At 39.4% G+C, this 19,831-nt stretch overlaps 1 protein-coding gene across 4 annotated transcripts in view; it reads left to right on the forward strand.

The window, feature by feature from the left end:
* Positions 1-889: 889 nt before the first annotated feature.
* TLK2 (tousled like kinase 2) overlaps positions 890-19,831 on the forward strand; it is a 108,630-nt gene continuing 89,688 nt past the window's right edge. For 3 of the 4 annotated variants that reach the window (XM_054574902.1, XM_054574905.1, XM_054574904.1), the window contains exons 1-2: positions 890-1,210; positions 3,016-3,098. In XM_054574902.1, coding sequence (XP_054430877.1) covers positions 3,018-3,098 — 81 coding nt within the window. In that variant the 5' untranslated portion in view covers positions 890-1,210; positions 3,016-3,017. Of the gene's footprint in view, positions 1,211-3,012; positions 3,099-19,831 lie in introns of all 4 variants that reach the window. The other variant, XM_054574903.1, reaches the window with a different exon arrangement.

Here is a 19,831-nt window from a genome sequence, read left to right on the forward strand (position 1 = left end):
CCTGCCAACCAGGTATGTGCAGGGAAAGTGCTGTCCACTTTCCAAGTGAGTTTCGGGACCGGGTCGATCGCTTTGGAGAGTGGCGGGGCGTGGGAGCCAGCGAACTCACTAACAGGGCATCTCCGGGGAAGTTCGGGCGGGGTCCGCCGGCTCACAGGCTTTCCATAATCAAAATCCATCCTGGGCAGAGCCACCCCACTTCTCACCCAAACTCGTGGAGACGAGGGATTAGGCGGGCGCGAGTTCGGCGAGGCGGATCCGGGAAGCGCCGGCACAGGCGGCGAGGCCCCTCTAACGCTGATCCGCTGTCCTGAGTTCTGACCCAGCCGCCTCGGTCAGGCCTGATCCCGTGGGGCGGGGCCGGTTGTACAAAGGCAGCCGAGGTCCGGGACTCCGGCCCGGGCCGCTCTCTGGGCGGCCCGACCTCCCTTCGCGTCGCAGCCCGCCCGCTGGCGCCACCGCCCTCCCGCCCTCAGCCGCCTAGCGAGGCGGCGGCCTTCTCCGCCGGCGCGGGGTCCCCTGGTTAACCCCTGCCCGCCAGCCCGGCCGCTGATTGGAGGAGGCGGGGCGCTGGGGCAGCGGGGACCCCCCCCTACTTTCCTCGTCCCCTCCCCCTCCTCCCCCACTGTCGGCTCTTCCCCCCCATCCCGCCCCCCCAGGACCCCCCCTGCCTCCCAGCCGTGCAAATCTCGCGAGGAAACACGCGGTTTCACTAGTGTGTTTACACCGATCACTACTAATCCGGACCGAACCGATCCGGATTAAGGGGCCGGAGGCGGGTCCTGGGCACCAGCGGTTCCGACCCCCCCGCCCTCCGCGCCGCACCCGAGTGGCCCCCAGCCGAGCGGGCCCCCACCTCCCGGCCCGGCCTGAGCCCTCCTGCGCCTCCCTTGGCCTTTGTCCGGCGCCAGGAGGCCGGTCCCGCAACCCCCGCGGCCGCCGGGGCCCGGGCCCGCGTCGGGCGCCTTGCTCTGTACGCGAGCCCGGGGATCTGCGGCCTCCGCGGCCCCCCTCCCCCGCCCGCCCTCTCGTGGAGCCCGGCGCCGGCGGCGGCTGCCCGGGCGGGGGGTTGCGGCGCTCAGGAGAGGCCCCGGCTCCGCCCCGGGCCTGCCCAGGGGGAGAGCCAAGCGATCCGCAGCCGGGTCGGGTCGGGGCCCCTCCCTGGAGGAGCGTGGAGCGGCGGCGGCGGCGGCGGCGGCAGCAGCGGCAGGTGAGAGGCTGAGCCCCGGGCAGGGGAGGGCGCCGGGCCTGGGGCACTAACCGTCCGGGAGTCCCCCTAGGCTGAAGAGGTTGCGGCCCGGGCCCACCAGGGGCCGGCGCTGGGTCGCAGCTCCTCGGCACTGAGGCAGGAGGGGTTCCCCGAGGGCTGCGGGTCGCCGAGGGGCCGGGCGGAAGATGGGGGAGGCCCAGGCGGCCCCGGCCTGGCAGTGGGGCCGGCGGCCGGCGGGGAGAGGGGGGCGCCCCGGCAGCTGGAGGCCCCGGCAGCCTCCCGGGCGCCCCCGAGAGCTGGCCCGCCCTCCCTCCGTGACAGGTGGGCCTGGAGTTGGGGAAAGTTTGGAGCCGGCGGGAGGCGAGGGGCGCCGGGACCAGGCCCCATCAGTCCTGCTTCCCGGCTCTGAGCTCTAGGGAGGATCCCAGTTCAAGGCCCCGCTGGAAGGAGACAGACTGCATATTTCCTTAACATGAGTTGACATTAAATGGAATAACCGCTGGGGTGTCATTTTCCTGGTCAGGCCTGGGGATGGAGGTTTAGGAAATGTTCTGAGAGACCCCTGGGGTTTGACGGAGGCTGCAACCTCTGCCATTCCGGCCTCGATGAGGGCAGGGCGACACGCGAGGCAGGCCAGTTAGGGGAAACTCTCATTCTCCTCCTCCTCTATTTTCCTTTTTAAAAGATGTCTTTCTACTTCTCCGAGAATGCCCTAATTCCCTCTGTAACCTGCTCTTGCATGTGTGGGTGAAACTTTAATTTGTCACCCCTTCATTCCCCTTTGCCTCAGGCTCTCAATCCAGGAAGGGAAATGAAACTGGAGGACTTGTAGGGGTTGTTACTGGAAATTGTGGAGTTGCTAGATTGCAGAAGAGAATGTTTAATTAATGTTTTCAGTGAACTTTTAAATCATGACAATCGTTCCAACAACTATTAATAATATGTTCAAAGGGGTTCTATGTAATATGCTCCTTTCCACAGACAGGCTTCCAGTTGGTTCTGCAAGAGTTGCTCTCTTGCAAAAGATGGACATATTTGCTCAAACTAGCGTGTGCATTAATTGGTCATGGAAGGAGTTTAAAAATGGTGTCCTTCTGCCCCTCCCTGCTTGGAAGGAGTGCTAAAAGCAGATGTCTAGAGAAACCTCCTGCTCCAGGGAGTGGTCAGAAAAAGATTTTGAAAAGGGATGGTTATGGAGCTATACTAATTTCCTGAGTGAATGCATGTTGATGGTTTTACCGTGGGTTCTCTATTAAATTTAAAATGATTCTTTTTTCCACGAGCTACTGTGAGCTCTTCAGAGAAAGGAGCTATATAATGGCGGTACTTGAACTTATTTGTAGTTTTTGATTCATGTTATATTATTATGAAATTATTATCAGTTATTTATATTTTTAATTTAAAAAATAGTTCCTGTGTGTTTTGGAAAGCAATATCTGAAAGTACTTAGCTAAATTCAGAGGTTGATGGAAGGGATTTTTTTTTTTATTTTTGCAAGCTAATTTTTGCTCAACTTCTACGGAGATTATATGAAGGGTTTGAGGTGTTTTTGCTGTTAAAATCAAGTCAGAATGAGAGAAATGACTCTCAAAAGAGAACTTCTGAACCACTTTATAACTTTAAATGTGTTACTATTTGATACAGCTCATTGTAGTTTATAACTTGTATGCTCTGTTTACTTGAGGTTTATCTTCCTTCATGTGACCATTCAGTGAACTAATTACTGTGCTTTGTTATATTTCACAACTGGCTCCTTGCGTTTTAGCTTTTGTGGTCTCACAGCCTACCTTTTTCTGTTTCAGTAGAAATGATGGAAGAACTGCATAGCTTGGACCCACGACGGCAGGAATTATTAGAGGCCAGGTTTACTGGAGTTGGTGTTAGTAAGGTGAGTAAAATGATAATGAACGCTGTTCATAGTCTAATCTAAAGACATGTAAAAATCAATTAAGGGCAGTTTGGTTGGACCATACTGATAGATTGTAGGGGAGAAGATTTGGTCTGTGGTGCCAGTGAACTTTTAGATCCTACCATTCATTCTAGTTGTTTAGCAGTGCATTTGAAGGTATTCTGTTTGGGAGTATGCTGCTTTTTCAACTCTTTGATATGGGAGAGGTTTCCCATGGGTCTTATTGCAAGGATATTAATCAAATGTGTATTCTATGCCATATTTTGTCAAAACTCTTCTGTCACTCAGAAGAAAATTTATTAAAAGATAATAGGCATAGCTTCCCTACACCGGACTTTTTGGATAGTTATATGGCAGAGTTTTGAAAAGCCTGTCTCCGTTGCCTGTCAGTTCTCCAAATCTGCAGTTGAGCAGATTCCTCCTATTTGTACCCCCAGACTGCTTTCCCTCTTCTATTTTTCCTTCTTGTTTATTCTTTATTTTTGTTTGGGAGCATAAAATAAGATCAGCCAATAAGGATGGGCAGGTGTTAAGTTAAACATTGCTATGGCTTCCGGTGTGTCCTTATGTACCTGTTACTTTACCCCTCTGCTCTCATAGGATGGTTTTGGTACAGTATGCAAAATATATTTATGATGCTTTATTTAAAAGCTTCACCAACCCAAGATGGTTGCATTACTTGGGCTTGTGACTTGTGAATTTTTGATTGTTGATTTCATGTGATACGTTTCTTTGTGCTTTTCAAGAAATCTTATTTCTCATGGCCATCTAGATGTTAGTTTAACGCTTTGGTTTGTAGCTTCTTAAAGAAGTTATTTGTCAAGGTTTAGTTGAAAAACCCCTGCTACTTTGATGGGTTTCATAGTTTGGGGGAGCTGGAATAGCTTAGTAGTTTCTGTTCATTCAACAAATATTGAGAGCCTGCTGCATGCTTGGCATTGTGCAGGGTGTTAAGGATGACTCCTCACCACAGTGCCTCCAAGTTCCCATTGTGGAGAGAGTGAAAAACACAGACAAAGAGAGATGATACTGGGATGAGAGCTGTATTAGAGCTGTGACTTGGTGCTATGGGAACACACATTTTTGTAGTTCTGGGTTTTTTTTCTTACTTTAACAGGTCAGGGCCTTATCCATTAGGTGATTGGGGCTTCTTTTATGCCACTTTTAACAACTGACTTTTATGGTACTTTGTAGGGCTATACTCCTGACTGTTATACATTGAAGTTACATGTATAAATGTAAACACTGTGACTTACGGGAAGTAGCTTCATCTGGAAGGGAGCACTCTATTTAAGTATTAAGTTGATCTCTGATTCAGTTGACTACCTAATAATGACCTCTGATACGTCTTTTAACTTCAGAATTCAGCAGAAGGCTCATATCCAAATTTGTCTGTTCAAATGTCACCTACTAAGTAAAATAAGTTGTATACATAGTTTAAACTCATTGAGCTTTGTCATGAGGATGCTTTTCTTTCTGTTTTTCTGGTTCATGATAGCTATATCCAGGTATACTTTATTTATATTAATTTATCTTTGAATTTATTGGGTTTTGGGGACGGGAGAGAAAGAGAAACATTAATTTGTTCTTCCACTTATTTATGCATTCCTTGATTGATGCTTATATGTGCCCTGACTGGGGATTGAACCCAGGACAGTGCTGTAACCAGCTGAGTTACCTGGTGAGGGCCAAGTATGCTTTTGATGGGGTAAAACACAAGCAATGGGAATGAGTGACACTGAATTTTGCTACCCAGTACCAACTTAACATCATGTAACTAAGGTATCAGAAAACTTAATCTGATGATCTGTTTAATAGGAAGTTCTGTGTTTAATATATAAAGAAAGAAGTTCATTTATATCCAACTACTTTTATAGCATTAATTGTATGTTATTTTGATGTTTCCTGTCATGGTAGGTATACTGATTACAATAAACGTGTTATTCAAAGACTAGAAGAAGCAGAGTGTTTTGGGATTCCCTCTCCCCCCCATAGCAACAAAACTTGAAGGGGGGAAAAAAAAACCAAGTAAATAATTTTGTGCAATAGTTTGTAGAGTTGGGAAGATGAAAAGAAAATCACCATTTTGTACAATTTCTTTTGCCTGCAAGACATTGTGTCTCAAAGACCACTGATTTGAAGTAAGAGTGAGGTGGAGGCCATGGTTCTGGGAGAAAAGATGCTTTTGGAAAATTTCCTTTTCCTAGGTTTGAATTCGTCATTACAGGTCATGATTCCCAGTGAGGATGTCACTGGTGATAGCTTTCAGTTTTGCAGAGATCAAGAGAGATTTCAGCTCTTGGCTCCAAATGGGAGAACTGAGTGACTTTCCTGTGATAGTGCCATCTAGTGGGACTGGTGCAGCCTCTTGGGCTGTCTCGAGTTTCTCCTAACTATTCATAATATTTTCAGTACTTTTTGATGTCCATAGAAGGAAGAAATTCAGTGCCACTGTGGATTCTTCCCTAGTGGACAGGAGTGTTTTAAGTAGCTGCAGCCTTTGAACTTCCTGGTTACTATAGATCTTCTGTCATGTTGCTTCAAGTTTTTATTCCTGCAAATTAGATACATATCACAAAAAGTACATTAAAAGGAGATGGCCAAGCTACCACATTTATTCAATATTACTTATATTTAAGTTGCTCTTTACTTATATTCAGGTTTATTTGCAAATTTAAAATTTTCTTGCATATTGCAGTATATTCATTGCCTCTCTTTTTCTTAGCATATTTAACTTATAAGAACCAGTAAACCAAAAGCATTTGTGTTGTGCTTTGGGATACACTATATGGTTTGTTTTAAGAGACTGATATTTTCTGTAAAGGAGAGTAGCTTAATGTGCACCAAGAAGCTATAGCTGACTTTCTTCCTCTAGTCCAGCTGCTGCTTTTTAGGAGGCCATGCAACCATCCTGTTAGCATTTTTGAGGTGGTAAGGTATTTTACCACCTACTTTTGGTGGGTTTTGAACCTACTTTTTTATTTCTTGTTGACCTGATACTTGATGAGCTATCCTGCTTCTTTTTAAAGATCTCTTCCTTTAAGCACTGGATAATCTACTTTTAGTAATGTGAAACTTGGTATACCCTGTATTCATATTGTTTCAGCGAGGAGCACTGCAATTTATATTCCCTTCTCCACTCTCCTTTTTAAAAAATTAAAAAAATTTTAATCCTCACCCGAGGATATGTTCTTACTGATTTTAGAGAGAGAGGGAGAGAGAAACATTGATGTAAGAGAGAAACATCAGTAAGCTGCCTCCCATATGCACCCTGACTGGGGATTGAACCTGCAGCCTTTTAGGTGCAGCCACCTAAGCCACCTGGCCAGGGGTCTGCCCCCTTTGTACAATTTAAGGACAGGTAGTCTCTGATTCTGTGTTGTTAAGTAGGTGGAATTTCACCCTTGCATGCTAACATAGCAGGCTAACATAGGAGCAAATACATGGTACATAGTATGTGCCAGGTACTGTTCCATGTACAATAAAAGCACTAAGAAGTATATTTAGGTTTTTTGTAACAGTCAGTAAACCCTCATTCTCTCTTTATGGGACATACTGACTGATGATGCCCACTACATTGTCCCTGCCTACCAAAGATTACTTTATAGATCTACCAACGATTACTTTATGACAACTTGCAGTTGTATTATAATTATATAATTTAACACAAAATTACATAAACCGATAAGCTATGCTTATAAAATGAAAGAATTGTTGACTCTAAGCCCTGTCTGGGTAGCTCAGTAGGTTAGAGCAGCATCCTGATATGCTAAGGTTGTAGGTTCTAACCCCGGTTAGGGCACATACAAGAATCAACCCGTGAATGCATAAATAAAATGGAACAACAAATCTATGTTTTTCTCTCTCTCTAAAATCAATTAAAAAAATTAAAAGAAAAGAATTGTTGATTTTAAGAAAACTAAGTTAACTGCCTTGGAAAAATTAACTATAAGGTGAAATATATAAAAATGTATAATTTTTTTTTCTGGATTAAAAATATAGATCCTTAGCAAGTATCTTTTAAAGAAATCGAAACTGGAAATTGTAGATGATGCATTATGGGTGTGGTTTGTGTAAGACTGCAGTTAGTGGATCTACAACTCCGAAGGCCCACATCAAAAGACTGGCAGTAGAGTGTACATGTATATGCGTTAAGTTAAAAAAAAAAAAAAAAAGTTTAAGGTGTCTTCTTTATAGGTTCCCCACTGTAACCTACTTTTTTGATTGATGTGACTGGTTTCAGTTGTATTGAATAAAAAGGATTATGCAGTATGTGGATGGTATTGAAAAGAACAAAATGAGAAGCCATGAAAAGTGGGACTGTTCATTTTGACACAATAAGAACTTTCACTTTATAGAGCTTAAAACAAGACCATAAACTTTTAAGTAGTACCACACAGAGAATTTTTGATGTCTCCTTAACGGAAAACGATCTTTTTTCCTATCTTTTATAAATTTGTAAGTCTGATAAATGATCACTTTAAATGATCAAATTTCTTATTTGACTTCTGAAAAGATGTTTAATTAACTGATACATTCCCTGTCATTTATTTAATTGTACCAATTAGAAGGTGTTAGCTATGGATATCTAGCATTAACTATTTCACATACCAGTGTCAATAATTTAAAAATAAATATGTACAGGTGTTTTGCATTTAATACATAGTTAGACAATGCTCAATAAACATAAATCCCAAAAAATAGTCTACATTTCTGCTGGTGAATTCTAGGAACTGTTGATAAGTTTATTCTTATGTTTTGCCTTTATGGTGTTTTCTCCCTTTTATTTATTTTAGTATTTATTTAATGCTCCCTTCATTTTACATGTAGTCTATAAATATCAACTCATGTTCTCTGAAATTAGTCAAGCATTTGTCTGCCTCCATTGTTACTGCCTTAATCCAGACCTTCCTCATTCATGACTGTAATAGCTAGCCTTTCCTACCCCGTTTGTCTTTTGTACACTGCCACCCGTTATATTTCTAAAAAATACCAATATTGTTTTACTTGTTTGTTAGAGGCTCCCTCCCTTTGCCTCCTGGATAACTCTCTATCCCAAATGTTTTTGTGTGGGTGTTCTAATAAAATTTATTTACAAAAACAAATAATAGTTAGATTTGACTCACAAGGTGTAGTTTGTTGACCTCCTAATTCAAAGCAAACATACACAGTGGTGAAATATTTAAAGCTTTCCTTAAAGATCAGTGAGGAAACAAGGGTCATTTATCACCATATTTTTCCAACATCAACATCGTACTGAAAGACCTAGTTAATGCTCTAAGACAAGAAAAAGAAAAGACATAGGATTTGAAAGTAAGAAAAAAAATGGGTATTCGCAAACCTGAGTATACCCATAAAAAAATACAAAAGAATGTGCAAATCAATGGAATTACAGGTATCCCTAGTAAGATCGCCAGATACAAGATTAATATGCAAAAATCAATTGTATTACTACATCTCTTCACTAATATAGGAGTAGCACACAAGATCTTTAAAATGTCATCAATTACGGTAGCATTTAAAAAGCATCATACGTAAGGATAAATCAGCAAAAGATGGGGAGGAACGCTACTCAAGATGTTATTCACATAAATTTTTAAAAAATGGAGAAAATACACCAAGTTTATGATTTACCAGTCTCATTATTACAAAGATACCTATACCCCCCCCCCCAAATTAATCTAATTTCAATACTGTAAAAATCAAAATCCCAATAGGTCTTTTTTTTTTTTTTTTACTTTTTTATTGACTTTATTGGGGTGACATTGATTAATAAAATTATATACATTTCAGGTGTACAGTTCTATAATACATCATCTGTATATGGCATTGTGTGTTCACCACCCCATCACTATTCTAAATTTTCAGCTTGATGGCCACTTGGGTGCTTCCCTACTTCTGTGCTCTACTACCTCAAACCATGATGGATTTCCTAACCTGTAATGTTGGTGAACAGATTGATGCTCTCTCCTCTACTTTTCCTTTTTTATTTGCCTGAAGAACTTTCTGTTGATTCTTCAAAGCATAATCCAGCTATTTTTTTTTTTATAGCTTTTCCAGGTACATCCATCAATCTAGTTGCATTATCTTATTAGCACTTGATAACCTACTTCTGTTATAACACATTCGTTTCCCCTATTTGTCTCCTTGAGAATATGGATGATACCTTTATCTCTGATTATTCAAAGCTCAGTACATTGTGAATATTTAATAAACCGTTGTTGGCTTGGAAAAGAGTATTGAGGGCAAAGATGAAAGTAGTGTTCACTGTCACTGACATAGGCATGGTCCACTATAACTTTTGGTTTTCGCCCATTCAAAACTCTTGTATTTTAATTTAAATTTAATTTAGTTTAATTTTTTATTCGAACTCTTTTATTTTTTCTTAAAGGCTTTATTTATTTTTAGAGATAGGGGAAGAGAGAGAGAAAGAGAGGGAGAGAGTCCTGGCTGATGTGGCTCAGTGGACTGAGCACCAGTCTGTGAATCAAAGAGTTGCTGGTTTGATTCCCAGTCAGGGTACATGGCTGGATTGTGGGCCAGGTCTCCAGTAGAGGGTGCTTGAGAGGCAACCACACAGATGTTTCTCTCTGTCTCTTTCTCCTTTCCTCCCTCTCTAAAAATAAATAAAAACTTGAAGAAGAAAAAAAAGAGGGAGAGAAGCATCGATGTGCGAGAGATACATTGATTGGTTGGTTGCTTCTCATACACCCCCAGCTGGGGTTCTGGCCAGCAATACAGGCATGTGCCCTGACTGGGATTCAAACCAGCGACCTTTTGGTTTGCAGGCTGGCACTCAATCCACTGAGCCACACCAGCCAGGGTGATGTGTATATATTTTAATTAACAGATTTTTAAAAAAAATTTATTAATTTTAGAGAGAGAGAAAAGGAGGGGGAGGAGGGGAGAGAGAGAGAAACACTGATTTGTTCTGCCACTCATTTATGTATTCACTGGGTGATTCTTGTGTGTACCCTGACCTATGATTGAACCTGCAACTTTCCCATACCTGGATGATGCTCTAACCAATTGAGCTACCCAGCCAGGATTAGACTTTATTTTTTCAGAGCAGTTTTAGGTTTATAGAAAATTGAGCAGATCGTACAGAGAGTTCCAATATTGAAGTATTTAAATAAAGCACTGGTAGATCCTCCCTCGGCCCCTACCTCATGTCCTGCCAGTTTCCCCTATTATTAACGTCTTGCATTAATGTGGTAGATTTGTTACAATTGATAACCAACATTGATACATTATTATTAGCTAAAGTCCTTCATTTACCATTAGGGTTTACTTCTGTGTTGTGCAGTTCTGTGGTTTTGATAAATGCAGAAATGTCATGTATCCACTACTTGTGTATGTATGTATATATGTATATTTAAGAGTACAGATTTATTATTCAGTCTGTTTTACAGTCCGTGTTCATTTAGCCTAACCTACATATTTACCTCTTTGTTCTTCATTCCTTTTTTCCTCTCTGACCTTCTATCTGGGATACCTTTTTGTTTTTCTTCTTTTTCAGTCCCAAGTACATCCTTTGGAATTCCTTAAGAGTAAGTCTGTCAGTGATTGTCTTCCCTTTTTATCTGCTTTAAAATGTCTTTTTGGCTTTATTCTTGAATGACATTTCTGCTAGGTTTAAAATTCTAGATTGGCTATTTTCTTTCAGCATATTGTTCACTGTTGTCCACTGGCTTCTTTTACACCCTTTTTATTTTTAGTCTCATTGTCCTTCTGTTGAAGGTAACCTATCTTTTCTTTGCCCATTTCCTAAATTTTCCTTTGTCTTTGGTTTTCTGCACTATAATGTGGAAATGGGAGATGTATCTAGGTTGGATCACTTTTTTATTATTTACCTTTCTTTATTTTCTTTATTTCTTTGTATTTCTTTAGAGGGGAGGGAGCCAGGGGATTGAAGACAAGTCAGCCCCAGAGACAGCCCCAAGGAACCTGAGGACTTGGTCCAGAAGTAGGGACAGGAAGAGAGCTGTAGGAAGGGCCGGGCCAGGTGAGGAATTTTTGGGATTGCAAAAAGGGAGGAGAACTGAGGTGGGACAAGAGTGGACCTGGACCACCGGTAGACAGAGGAAGACAGGTGTCCTGAACATCGCATCAAGCCAGGCGCAAGATCGGAATCTTCAGCAACTAGTTGCCTAACAGACGGGGCGGGAACAGAGAGAAGCAGGGTATGGAGCAGACATCAAAGGGTCAGTCAGAAAAGGAGGTTAAGGGTTGATTGAGTATGTAAGGATTTAAGTCTGTCCAGAGATGGAGGCTTGCAGTAGTATATGAGGCTTGCAGTAGTAGCAAGGGGTCCATAGAAGAGAAGTGAAGAGGTTCCAGAAAGGTGTGGGGCAGACGGAGCCAAGGGGAGGAAGGTGTGGCATCTAGTCAGCAGAATGAGGCAAACAGCGAGGGTGTGTCACCGGAGGGGCTAGATGGAGAGGATGGCCCTTGCTGAAGGGGCCCGAAGAGGAGACCCAAGGGGCAGGGGACACTCCCCCCTCCACCCTCTGCCACTGATTGGATGTGAGGTGGCAGGCAGAGAGGAGGTGCTTTATTGACATCTGAACATATTTTGGGAACCTTAGCATACACTTAAAAAACAACTAGATTTTTTTTTTTTTTAGAGAAGTTTTAGGCTCACAGCAAAACTGAATAAAAGGTACAGAGATTTTTCATAGGCTCTTTGCCTCCACACATGCATGGCCCCCGCATTCCCAGGATTCCCTCGCTGGAGTGGTGCCATTGCTGAAATTGATGATCCACCTACATTGACACATCATTATCACCCAAACTCCGTAGTTCACATTAGGATTTTGCTTTTGGTGTTGTACATTCTCTGTGGGTTTGGTTAAGTGTATAATGATACGTATTTATTGTAGTATCATACAGTCTAGTTTTTCTGCCCTAAAAAACCCTCTGTATTGCAACTGTTCATCCCTTCCTCCCCTAACCCTTGCAACAACTGATCTTTTTACTGTCTCCATACTTTTGTCGTTTCTGGAATGTCATGTCATTGGAATCATACAGTATGTAGCACTTTCAAATTGGCTTCTTTCACTTAATACACATTTAAGTTTTCTTCGTGTCTTCTCATGAAGAAGTTTCTTGTTACCTCTTTTTTTTTTTTTTTTTTAAGCACAGAATAATATTCTGTTGTCTGAATGTACCACAGATTATTTATCCATTTACCTACTGAAGGACATCTTGGTTGCTTCCAAGTTTTAGCCATATGAATAAAGCTGTCAAACCCATCTGTGTGTAGGTTTTGCAAATAGTTAATTTTATTTATTCTCCTTGGGATTCGTTGGGCCTCTTGAATCTGGATTGCTGGTTTTCCTCACATGTAGCATATCCTCAGCAATTGTCTCCTCATATATTATTGCCTCTATCTTATTCTCTCCTTCCACTTCATTTAAATATATGCTAGACCTTCTTAACTGTATTTCCTCTTCCTCTTATCCTGTCTTCTGTAGTGTTGGTCTTTGTTTCCCAGGACTGAACACTGGATAGTTTCTTTGGACATACCTTTCACTTCTTTATTTTCTCTTTTAAGTTTGTACTCTGCATAAACCTATTCATTGAGTTTCCATGAGGACTGGTTTATTTCTGGGTTACTCATTTTGAGAGAGCAGCTCTGTGCTCCTTATTTAGAGTATGGGGTGGGTTTCCCAGGCTTCCCTCATTGGGCAGGTCCTGGGCTTTGACTTTCTTCTCTCCCCACACTCCCAGGCCTCCTCAAGTACAGCTCAATTTCAAACCTTTTTCTTTAGAATTAAATCAGTAAAAGCCCTCAAATAGAAGATTTTTTTAAATGCTGAATTCTTCTCATGAATTTTGGTGACGTCCTTATTTCACTTTTCTACAGTTAGTAATATAAAACTATTTAACACTTACAAAGTGTGCATGAATTCTTGTGCCACAGTGAGTAAAGAATTCATATCTAGTTTTCCCCGTTGTGATTTTTCACTTCTCACCTGTTTGCCCTCCCATCCTGAATGTGGTTGGTGGTGTCATTTTCATCACTCCTCACCATTGGAGTCAATTATTTCTTATTCTGTTTACTTTTAGTTAAACAAAGATTAAAGTAGAATAGTTTTTTACTTTGAAGAAAGACAAGGAGAAGGAAAACAAGTAAAGTATATTATAAATGATTTCTTATTTGAAACCTGAGTCTAGGGATGATTTGGCTTGGTCAGTCGTGTTCTCCCTTTCTGCCGTGTCTGGGTCTCGAATTGCTAGGTCCTCTTTGTGGTAAGTTTTACTTGGTTCTAACTACTGCTAGATGTGATGGGATGGAATTTGTTTAGCATCTGCTTCCTAGTATATTTGTTGTGTTTATTTTGTTTTGTGTGTGTGTGTGTGTGTTTTTCTCACTTTTGTGTTAGCCATGTTTAAATGCCTTTTATGCTATTCTCTTTGGCTTTTTACAGTGCATTAGCCCCATTTTTTCTAATCCAGAAGAAGACTTGACTTTTCCTAGTCCCAAGTATTCCTCCCTTAGACTTAAGGTATATACAGAACAAAATAACATTCCTGGTATATTGGCTGGCAGAAACGTTCTCTTTCCCATCATTCTGTTCTCTTGGGTTCATTTGGGGGTAGCCTTTTGGCTTACTGTGGGGCCACAGAGCCTCTAATATAGGGTTGTTTGTCCTAGAGCCTGTACCCTGCTCAGCTTTTCCCCCTTATTGATCCCTTTATGGGAAATCTTGTTTTATAGTTTGGACTGTTCTTGGTTTCTACCCAAGGAACACTCTTTTGCAGATTAGAGCAGTCTGAGCGCTCTGGAGTGTCAGGGAAAGCTCTTGGTCGCCATTTGGCTTATTTTGCCTGTTCTCTGCGGTTCTCATGACTAAGTCCAGCTCTTTGCTTTTCCCCCCCACTTCCAGTCCATTAGTTTTCTAGGATCTTTCCTTTACTGTTTAACAGTAGAACATAGTAGTATTGCATTAGTCATCAGATATAAGAGATGTTGTTCCCCTCACAGATACACCTTTTGATGGGGAACGTTCACAGTTAAATGGTCACAGGTAAGAGAGAATTTTGGTGGTTTTTGATAGTTTTAGAAGCTTAATTGATAATTTCCTGTGCAATTTGAGATACATAGCTAAGAATTATAGTCATATTTTAACTTTGTTTTTTAAACTCCATATACTGCAAAGTACAATATACTGAGATGAAGAAGTTAACTAGCTATATGACGTGTAAGTCAGTTCATCTCTGACACTTCCAATTAAAAAAATAAAAAATTCTTATGAACTACACTGAAAGGAGGAGCCATCTTTGAGATGGGGAAAATAAAACTTGGATTCTATTTAGGCATTAATACTATTAAAGATTGAGTAGTGGTATTAAATAGAAAACCCTCAGGAACAAAGGCTAGAAAAAATCGTGCTAAAATTCTTTCCTTCCTAAGCTCTCCATTATGTGTGTATAGGCTTTTGGGAATTTTGGTTGCAAATATAAGAACAAGAAAAGTGTCTTGTCTGTCTGTTAAGTATACTCTGAAGACAGCCATAAGGAAAATAGAGATGGAACATTTTTCTAAAAATATTCTCAAACAAAAGGGTGAAGTCTGTTTCCTAATTCTAACTAAATGAGGGAGATAAAGAAAAAGGTTGACATTATACTTCACTTTTTATTGTGATGAATATACATGAAGTTTACCGTTTTAACCATTTTTTAAAATCCTCACCTGAGGACATGCTTATTGACTTTAGAGAGAGAGGGACAGAAGCACCTTATCAGTTGCCTCTCCCTTGTGCCCCAACTGCCCCAACCAGGGATGACCCGAAACCTAGATATGTGCCCTGACCGGGAATCAGAACCTCAACCTTTCGGTTTACGGGATGACGCTCCAGCCAACTGAGCCACACCAGCCAGGGCAAGAATTCTAACAATTTTTGAGTGTATAGTGATGTTAAGTGCGTGGACTGTGGCACACAGCTGAGGGTGGATATGGAGATGTGAAGGTGTTTTAAGCCTAAAATAAGGGAGCATAGTTAATTTGCTCAGGGGTCAGATTGTGTATAGAAGGATGAGACTTCTATGTTGTTCAGAAAGATCACTGTAGACAACCTAAGAAAAATCCTGATAAAATATTACGAATAAGTCATAGAATAATAGTATTTAATAGCTTGGTTTTGAAGCATAGAAAAACTTTGTAGGGTCTAGGGCAGAGGTTCTTTTTAAAGAATTAATTTTAATGAAGTGATACAGCCTCATAGTACGAAATTAAAGAGATTTCAAAGATAACACAGTGAAACATCTCTTCTGTGCCTTTCCTATATCCATTTGCTTTCCCTCCTTGGACACACTATTATTAGTAGTTTCTTATATTTTTAAAATATATGTATATATGTAATATAGCATTAGTATTTGATATGTGATGCATATATGTGTGCAAATACATATATTTTCACTCCATTTTTAAAATACAAAGACAAGCATATACACTTATTTTGCTTTTTGTGCTTAAAATAATTTAGAAATTGTTTTATGTTAGTTCATGTCGTGCTTCTTTTTCTTTCCTTTTCAAGGCCATATAGTATTCCATACTGATGAACCAAAATTTAACCTGTTTTTTGTTGATGAACACTCAGAGAGACACAATGGTATTTTGTTGACATAACCAGTGTTATAGTGAATAGCCTTGTACATAATGCTCTTTCACACATGTTTACATGTATTTACAGGATAAATCCCTAGAAGTGGAATTGCTGTGTCAAAGGAAATGAGCATTTGTAATTTTGGTAGTTGTAGCCACATTTCTGTCCATAGAGGGGAGGAATATTACCATATTTCTCTATCAATGAATATTTGTTTCCCCATAGTCAAGTATGGCAAGGAAGTCCACAGGCAGATGTCAGGGTGCTTTGAACCTCGTTAAATGATAGGTAAACATTTGTATATATTTATGGATGTGTCTTTTTTGGGGGGGTCCCCACTTTTCATTACATTCTTCAAAAGTTCTGTGGCTCAAATAGGGTTTACAACCACTGTCTTGCAGTTAGTTGCCTCAAATTAGAACACAATTCTTTGTATGGTATTTTTCTTCTATAGGAAGTATTTGAGCAGAATCATTTAAGTACCTAATTATAGGAGATGCTGTATGGATAGTTACTGTGTAGGAGACTGGACTGAATGAAATTCCCAACCTTTTATTATTTTTCCCTTCACTTCTCTGGTAGGTATGTTTTAAAAGGCTTTTTTTTTTTTTCCTATGAAACAGTTTATTAAGTAATATGTTATTTTCCCAATTTTATTAAGCAGAGCTTTAGAACAGTGTCAGGTAAATTTTCCTACCTGGAGTTGAAATCCTTTTATTTATATGGAGTTGATAATAGCTAAAGTCAAGTCAATTTGGCATTTTAAATAGGCTATGTAGGTGAAAAACAGTTCAGAGGTCCCCCCTATGACCTTTAGGATTTATTGGGAATCTAAGGAGTGAGCCTCTGTACCAGATAACCTGCAAGGCCCTTTTGAGTTCTTTGTGTGAGTGTCAATATAATGTACAAGTGTATATTCTGAGATTTAGATGAGGAACCGTATTAAGTTCTACTACAAGTACTATTACAGATAAACTCTCACTGTAACAGATTCCATAGGGCTTTCATATTTTGGGATAATAGAATTAATTTGTAATATTATATATTTTATTGAAAGTCACAATTCTGGAGCTCCTGGAGAAAAATGGGAGCTCTGTATAATGAATTAGAAAGTTAAAAGGTTTAATTTATTTAATGATAGTTGATGTTATAGTAAATCTTCTCTTTTTAAAATACTGTGTTATTACTTGGTGACTTGTTTTGAAAGTGGATTTTTCTAGAGATTATTTGGAATATTTTATGTAGGGAAAAGTGAGGTGAAACTGTATATCATGCCAGATACTGGAATAAAATTTAGAAGGTCATAGCACTCAATGGGAAATTTTTAAAATATTAGGTTGTTACTTATTCTGGAACAGAACCAGAGGAGCCATTTGTTGTACAGAATTATTTGTTGTAGATAACTTATTTTAACTAGTTAGCCAAAGTGTTATTTATTTCTGAAATAGAAGCTTAGAACAGAATTCTTATGGGCTATTCTTAGGACATTTTATAGTGACATTTGCTATAATGGCATTCTGCTTTTACTAACAAACCTTTGATTACAATGAAGTTCTCAGATCCGCTCTGTTAACTGATTTCAGATAATCAGATTATTAGGAGGTAGGCTATGATAAATTAAATATGCATACCACTAGAAAAATAACAAAGCAAAGAGATAATAGCTAATAATTTCTTAACAGATAAAATGGAATACTTAAAAAAATATACCTCAGTCCTAAAGAAGGAAGGGAAAGAGGAAAAGGCAGCAAACAAAAGGATGTGACAAATAGAAAGATAACAATATGGTAGATTTAAACCCAAAGATATTGGCAATTAAATAAATTGTAAATGGTCTAGCACTCCAATTAAAATGGAGTATCAGGTTAGACCACTGTTAAATGATCCAACTATATGCTTCCTACAACAAACCTACTTTATTTTTCAACCAGTATCTTTATATTTAAGAGTATGGAAAAAGATAATATATAAACACAAGGTACAAAAAGGCTGGAGTGACTATATTTATATTGGACAAAGGAGACTTCAGAACAAGGAAAATACTACAAAGGGTAACAAAGCACATTTCATAATGAAAAAAGGATTGATTTATTGGGAAGACCCAGCAGTCCTAAATGTGTATCTATCCAATAACATAGTGAAGTAAAAACTGACAGTTAAGCAATAGACAAATTCACAATTTTAGTTGGAAATTGCAACATTATCTCTCAATAATTGATAGAATAAATAGACAAAAAAAATCGGTAAGGATATAGATTTGGACAATGCTGTCAATGGACTGTACCTAATTGACACTGAACACTATGCGCACGTTCATTTCAAGAGCACATGGAACATTTACCAAAATAGAGTATATGCTGGACTATAAAGCATGTTTCAACAAATTTAAAAGGATTGAAATACAGCGAATACTACTCTGGCTACAACAGAATGAAATGAGAAATCAAAAAGAGAAAGATATCTGGAAGATTGCCAAATATTTGGAAGTTAAATGGTATAATTAAGTCAAAGAAGAATTCACAAGGGAAGTTAGAGAATATTTTGAACTGAATGAAAATGAAAACATGATATAGTAAAATTTGTGGGATGCAGCTAAGCACTGCTTTAGAAGGAAACTTAGCTTCAAAAGAAAGGTCAAAGATCAATGACCGAAACGGCTGCCTTAAGGAGCTAGAATAAAAAGCGAACTTAAGTAGGAGAGAAATAAAGAACTGAAATATATGAAAAAGAAAGCACATTTGAAGAACCCTATATATATTATAGTCCCTGGATTTGTAATTAAAAGCCTTTCCCCAAAGTAAAGCCAGACCCACATGGCTTTATTGGTGAACTATATCAGACATTTAAGGAAAGGGATAATAAGTTCTTCACAAATTTCAGAAAACACTGAGGCCAGAATTACCTTATACCAAACCAGGCAAAGACATTAGAAAAAAAAGGAAATTAGAACTCAATATTTCTCATGAAAAGACATGCAAAAATCATTAATAAAATATTAACATAGTGAATCCAGCTCTCTGTGTGTGTATATATATTACATTATGACCAATTAGGTTTAATCCCAGTTGCAAGGTTGATTTAGCATTAAAAGTCAATGTAATTCACCATATTAATAGTATAAAGGAGAAAAGCCAAATGACCTTGTAATAGATGCATAAAAAACATTTGAACAGAGTTGAACACTAATTTGTGATAAAAGCTCTCAGTTAACTAGGAATAGAAGGGAACTTCTTCAGTTTACTAAAGGGCATCTGTGAAAAACTTACAATGAATATAGTAGTTAACGGTAAAAGATTGAATGCTTTCAATCTAACGTCCAGAACAAGTCAAGGGTAGTCATTCTCATGACTTTTATTCAACATATTCTGGAAGTCATAGCCAGTGCATTAAAACAGGTAAAAGGAATAAGCATATAGATTGGAAAGGAAAAGGAAAACTTTTTTTTTTTTAAGATGTGTCTTACACATGACATGGTTGTGAATGTAGAAAGTTCAGAGTAAACTATAAAAAAGCTATTAGGGTTTAAGTTTAGTAGGGTATAAGATCAATTTTTGAAAATCAATTGTATTTCTGAATACTAGCAATACACCATTGACAGTTAAAATTCAAAAAGCAGTACTATTTATAATAGCACCAAATAGTATAAATATTAAAAACATTCCCAGGAACAGTAGAATGAGGATATTTCTTAGAGCTTTTTTGTAATAGAAGTCACCTTGTGTACACATTTTGAGAACGAAGACATCGAAGTACAAAGGATTAAAGCAGGGTGATTTTTTGTGAGCACACGTTTATTAAATACCTGTTATGTAATAGATAACTGTGCTAGGGATATAGTTGTGGTGGAGGTGGGGGATGATTCTTTGCCCTCATGAGTTTATAATCTAGTGGAGATTGAACGGAGAAATAATTTCAGGGTGGTGAATTTCCAGCTTCGGTTTTAGTATTTTTAATTTAGATGAATGGTTCAAAGCCTTTACCTTTTTAGTTAGATCTTAAATACTGTGACATGTTAAATAATCAGGCCTCTATGTAGAACAAACTGTTTTATTATAATACATGTTTGACAGTTGGCTTGGTTGGTTAAAATTTCATATGAAG

This window comes from Pteronotus mesoamericanus, unplaced genomic scaffold, assembly GCF_021234165.1.
Source record: "Pteronotus mesoamericanus isolate MK-2021 breed Mesoamerican mustached bat unplaced genomic scaffold, CSHL_Meso_final contig_269, whole genome shotgun sequence".
NCBI classification, from domain to species: domain Eukaryota; kingdom Metazoa; phylum Chordata; class Mammalia; order Chiroptera; family Mormoopidae; genus Pteronotus; species Pteronotus mesoamericanus.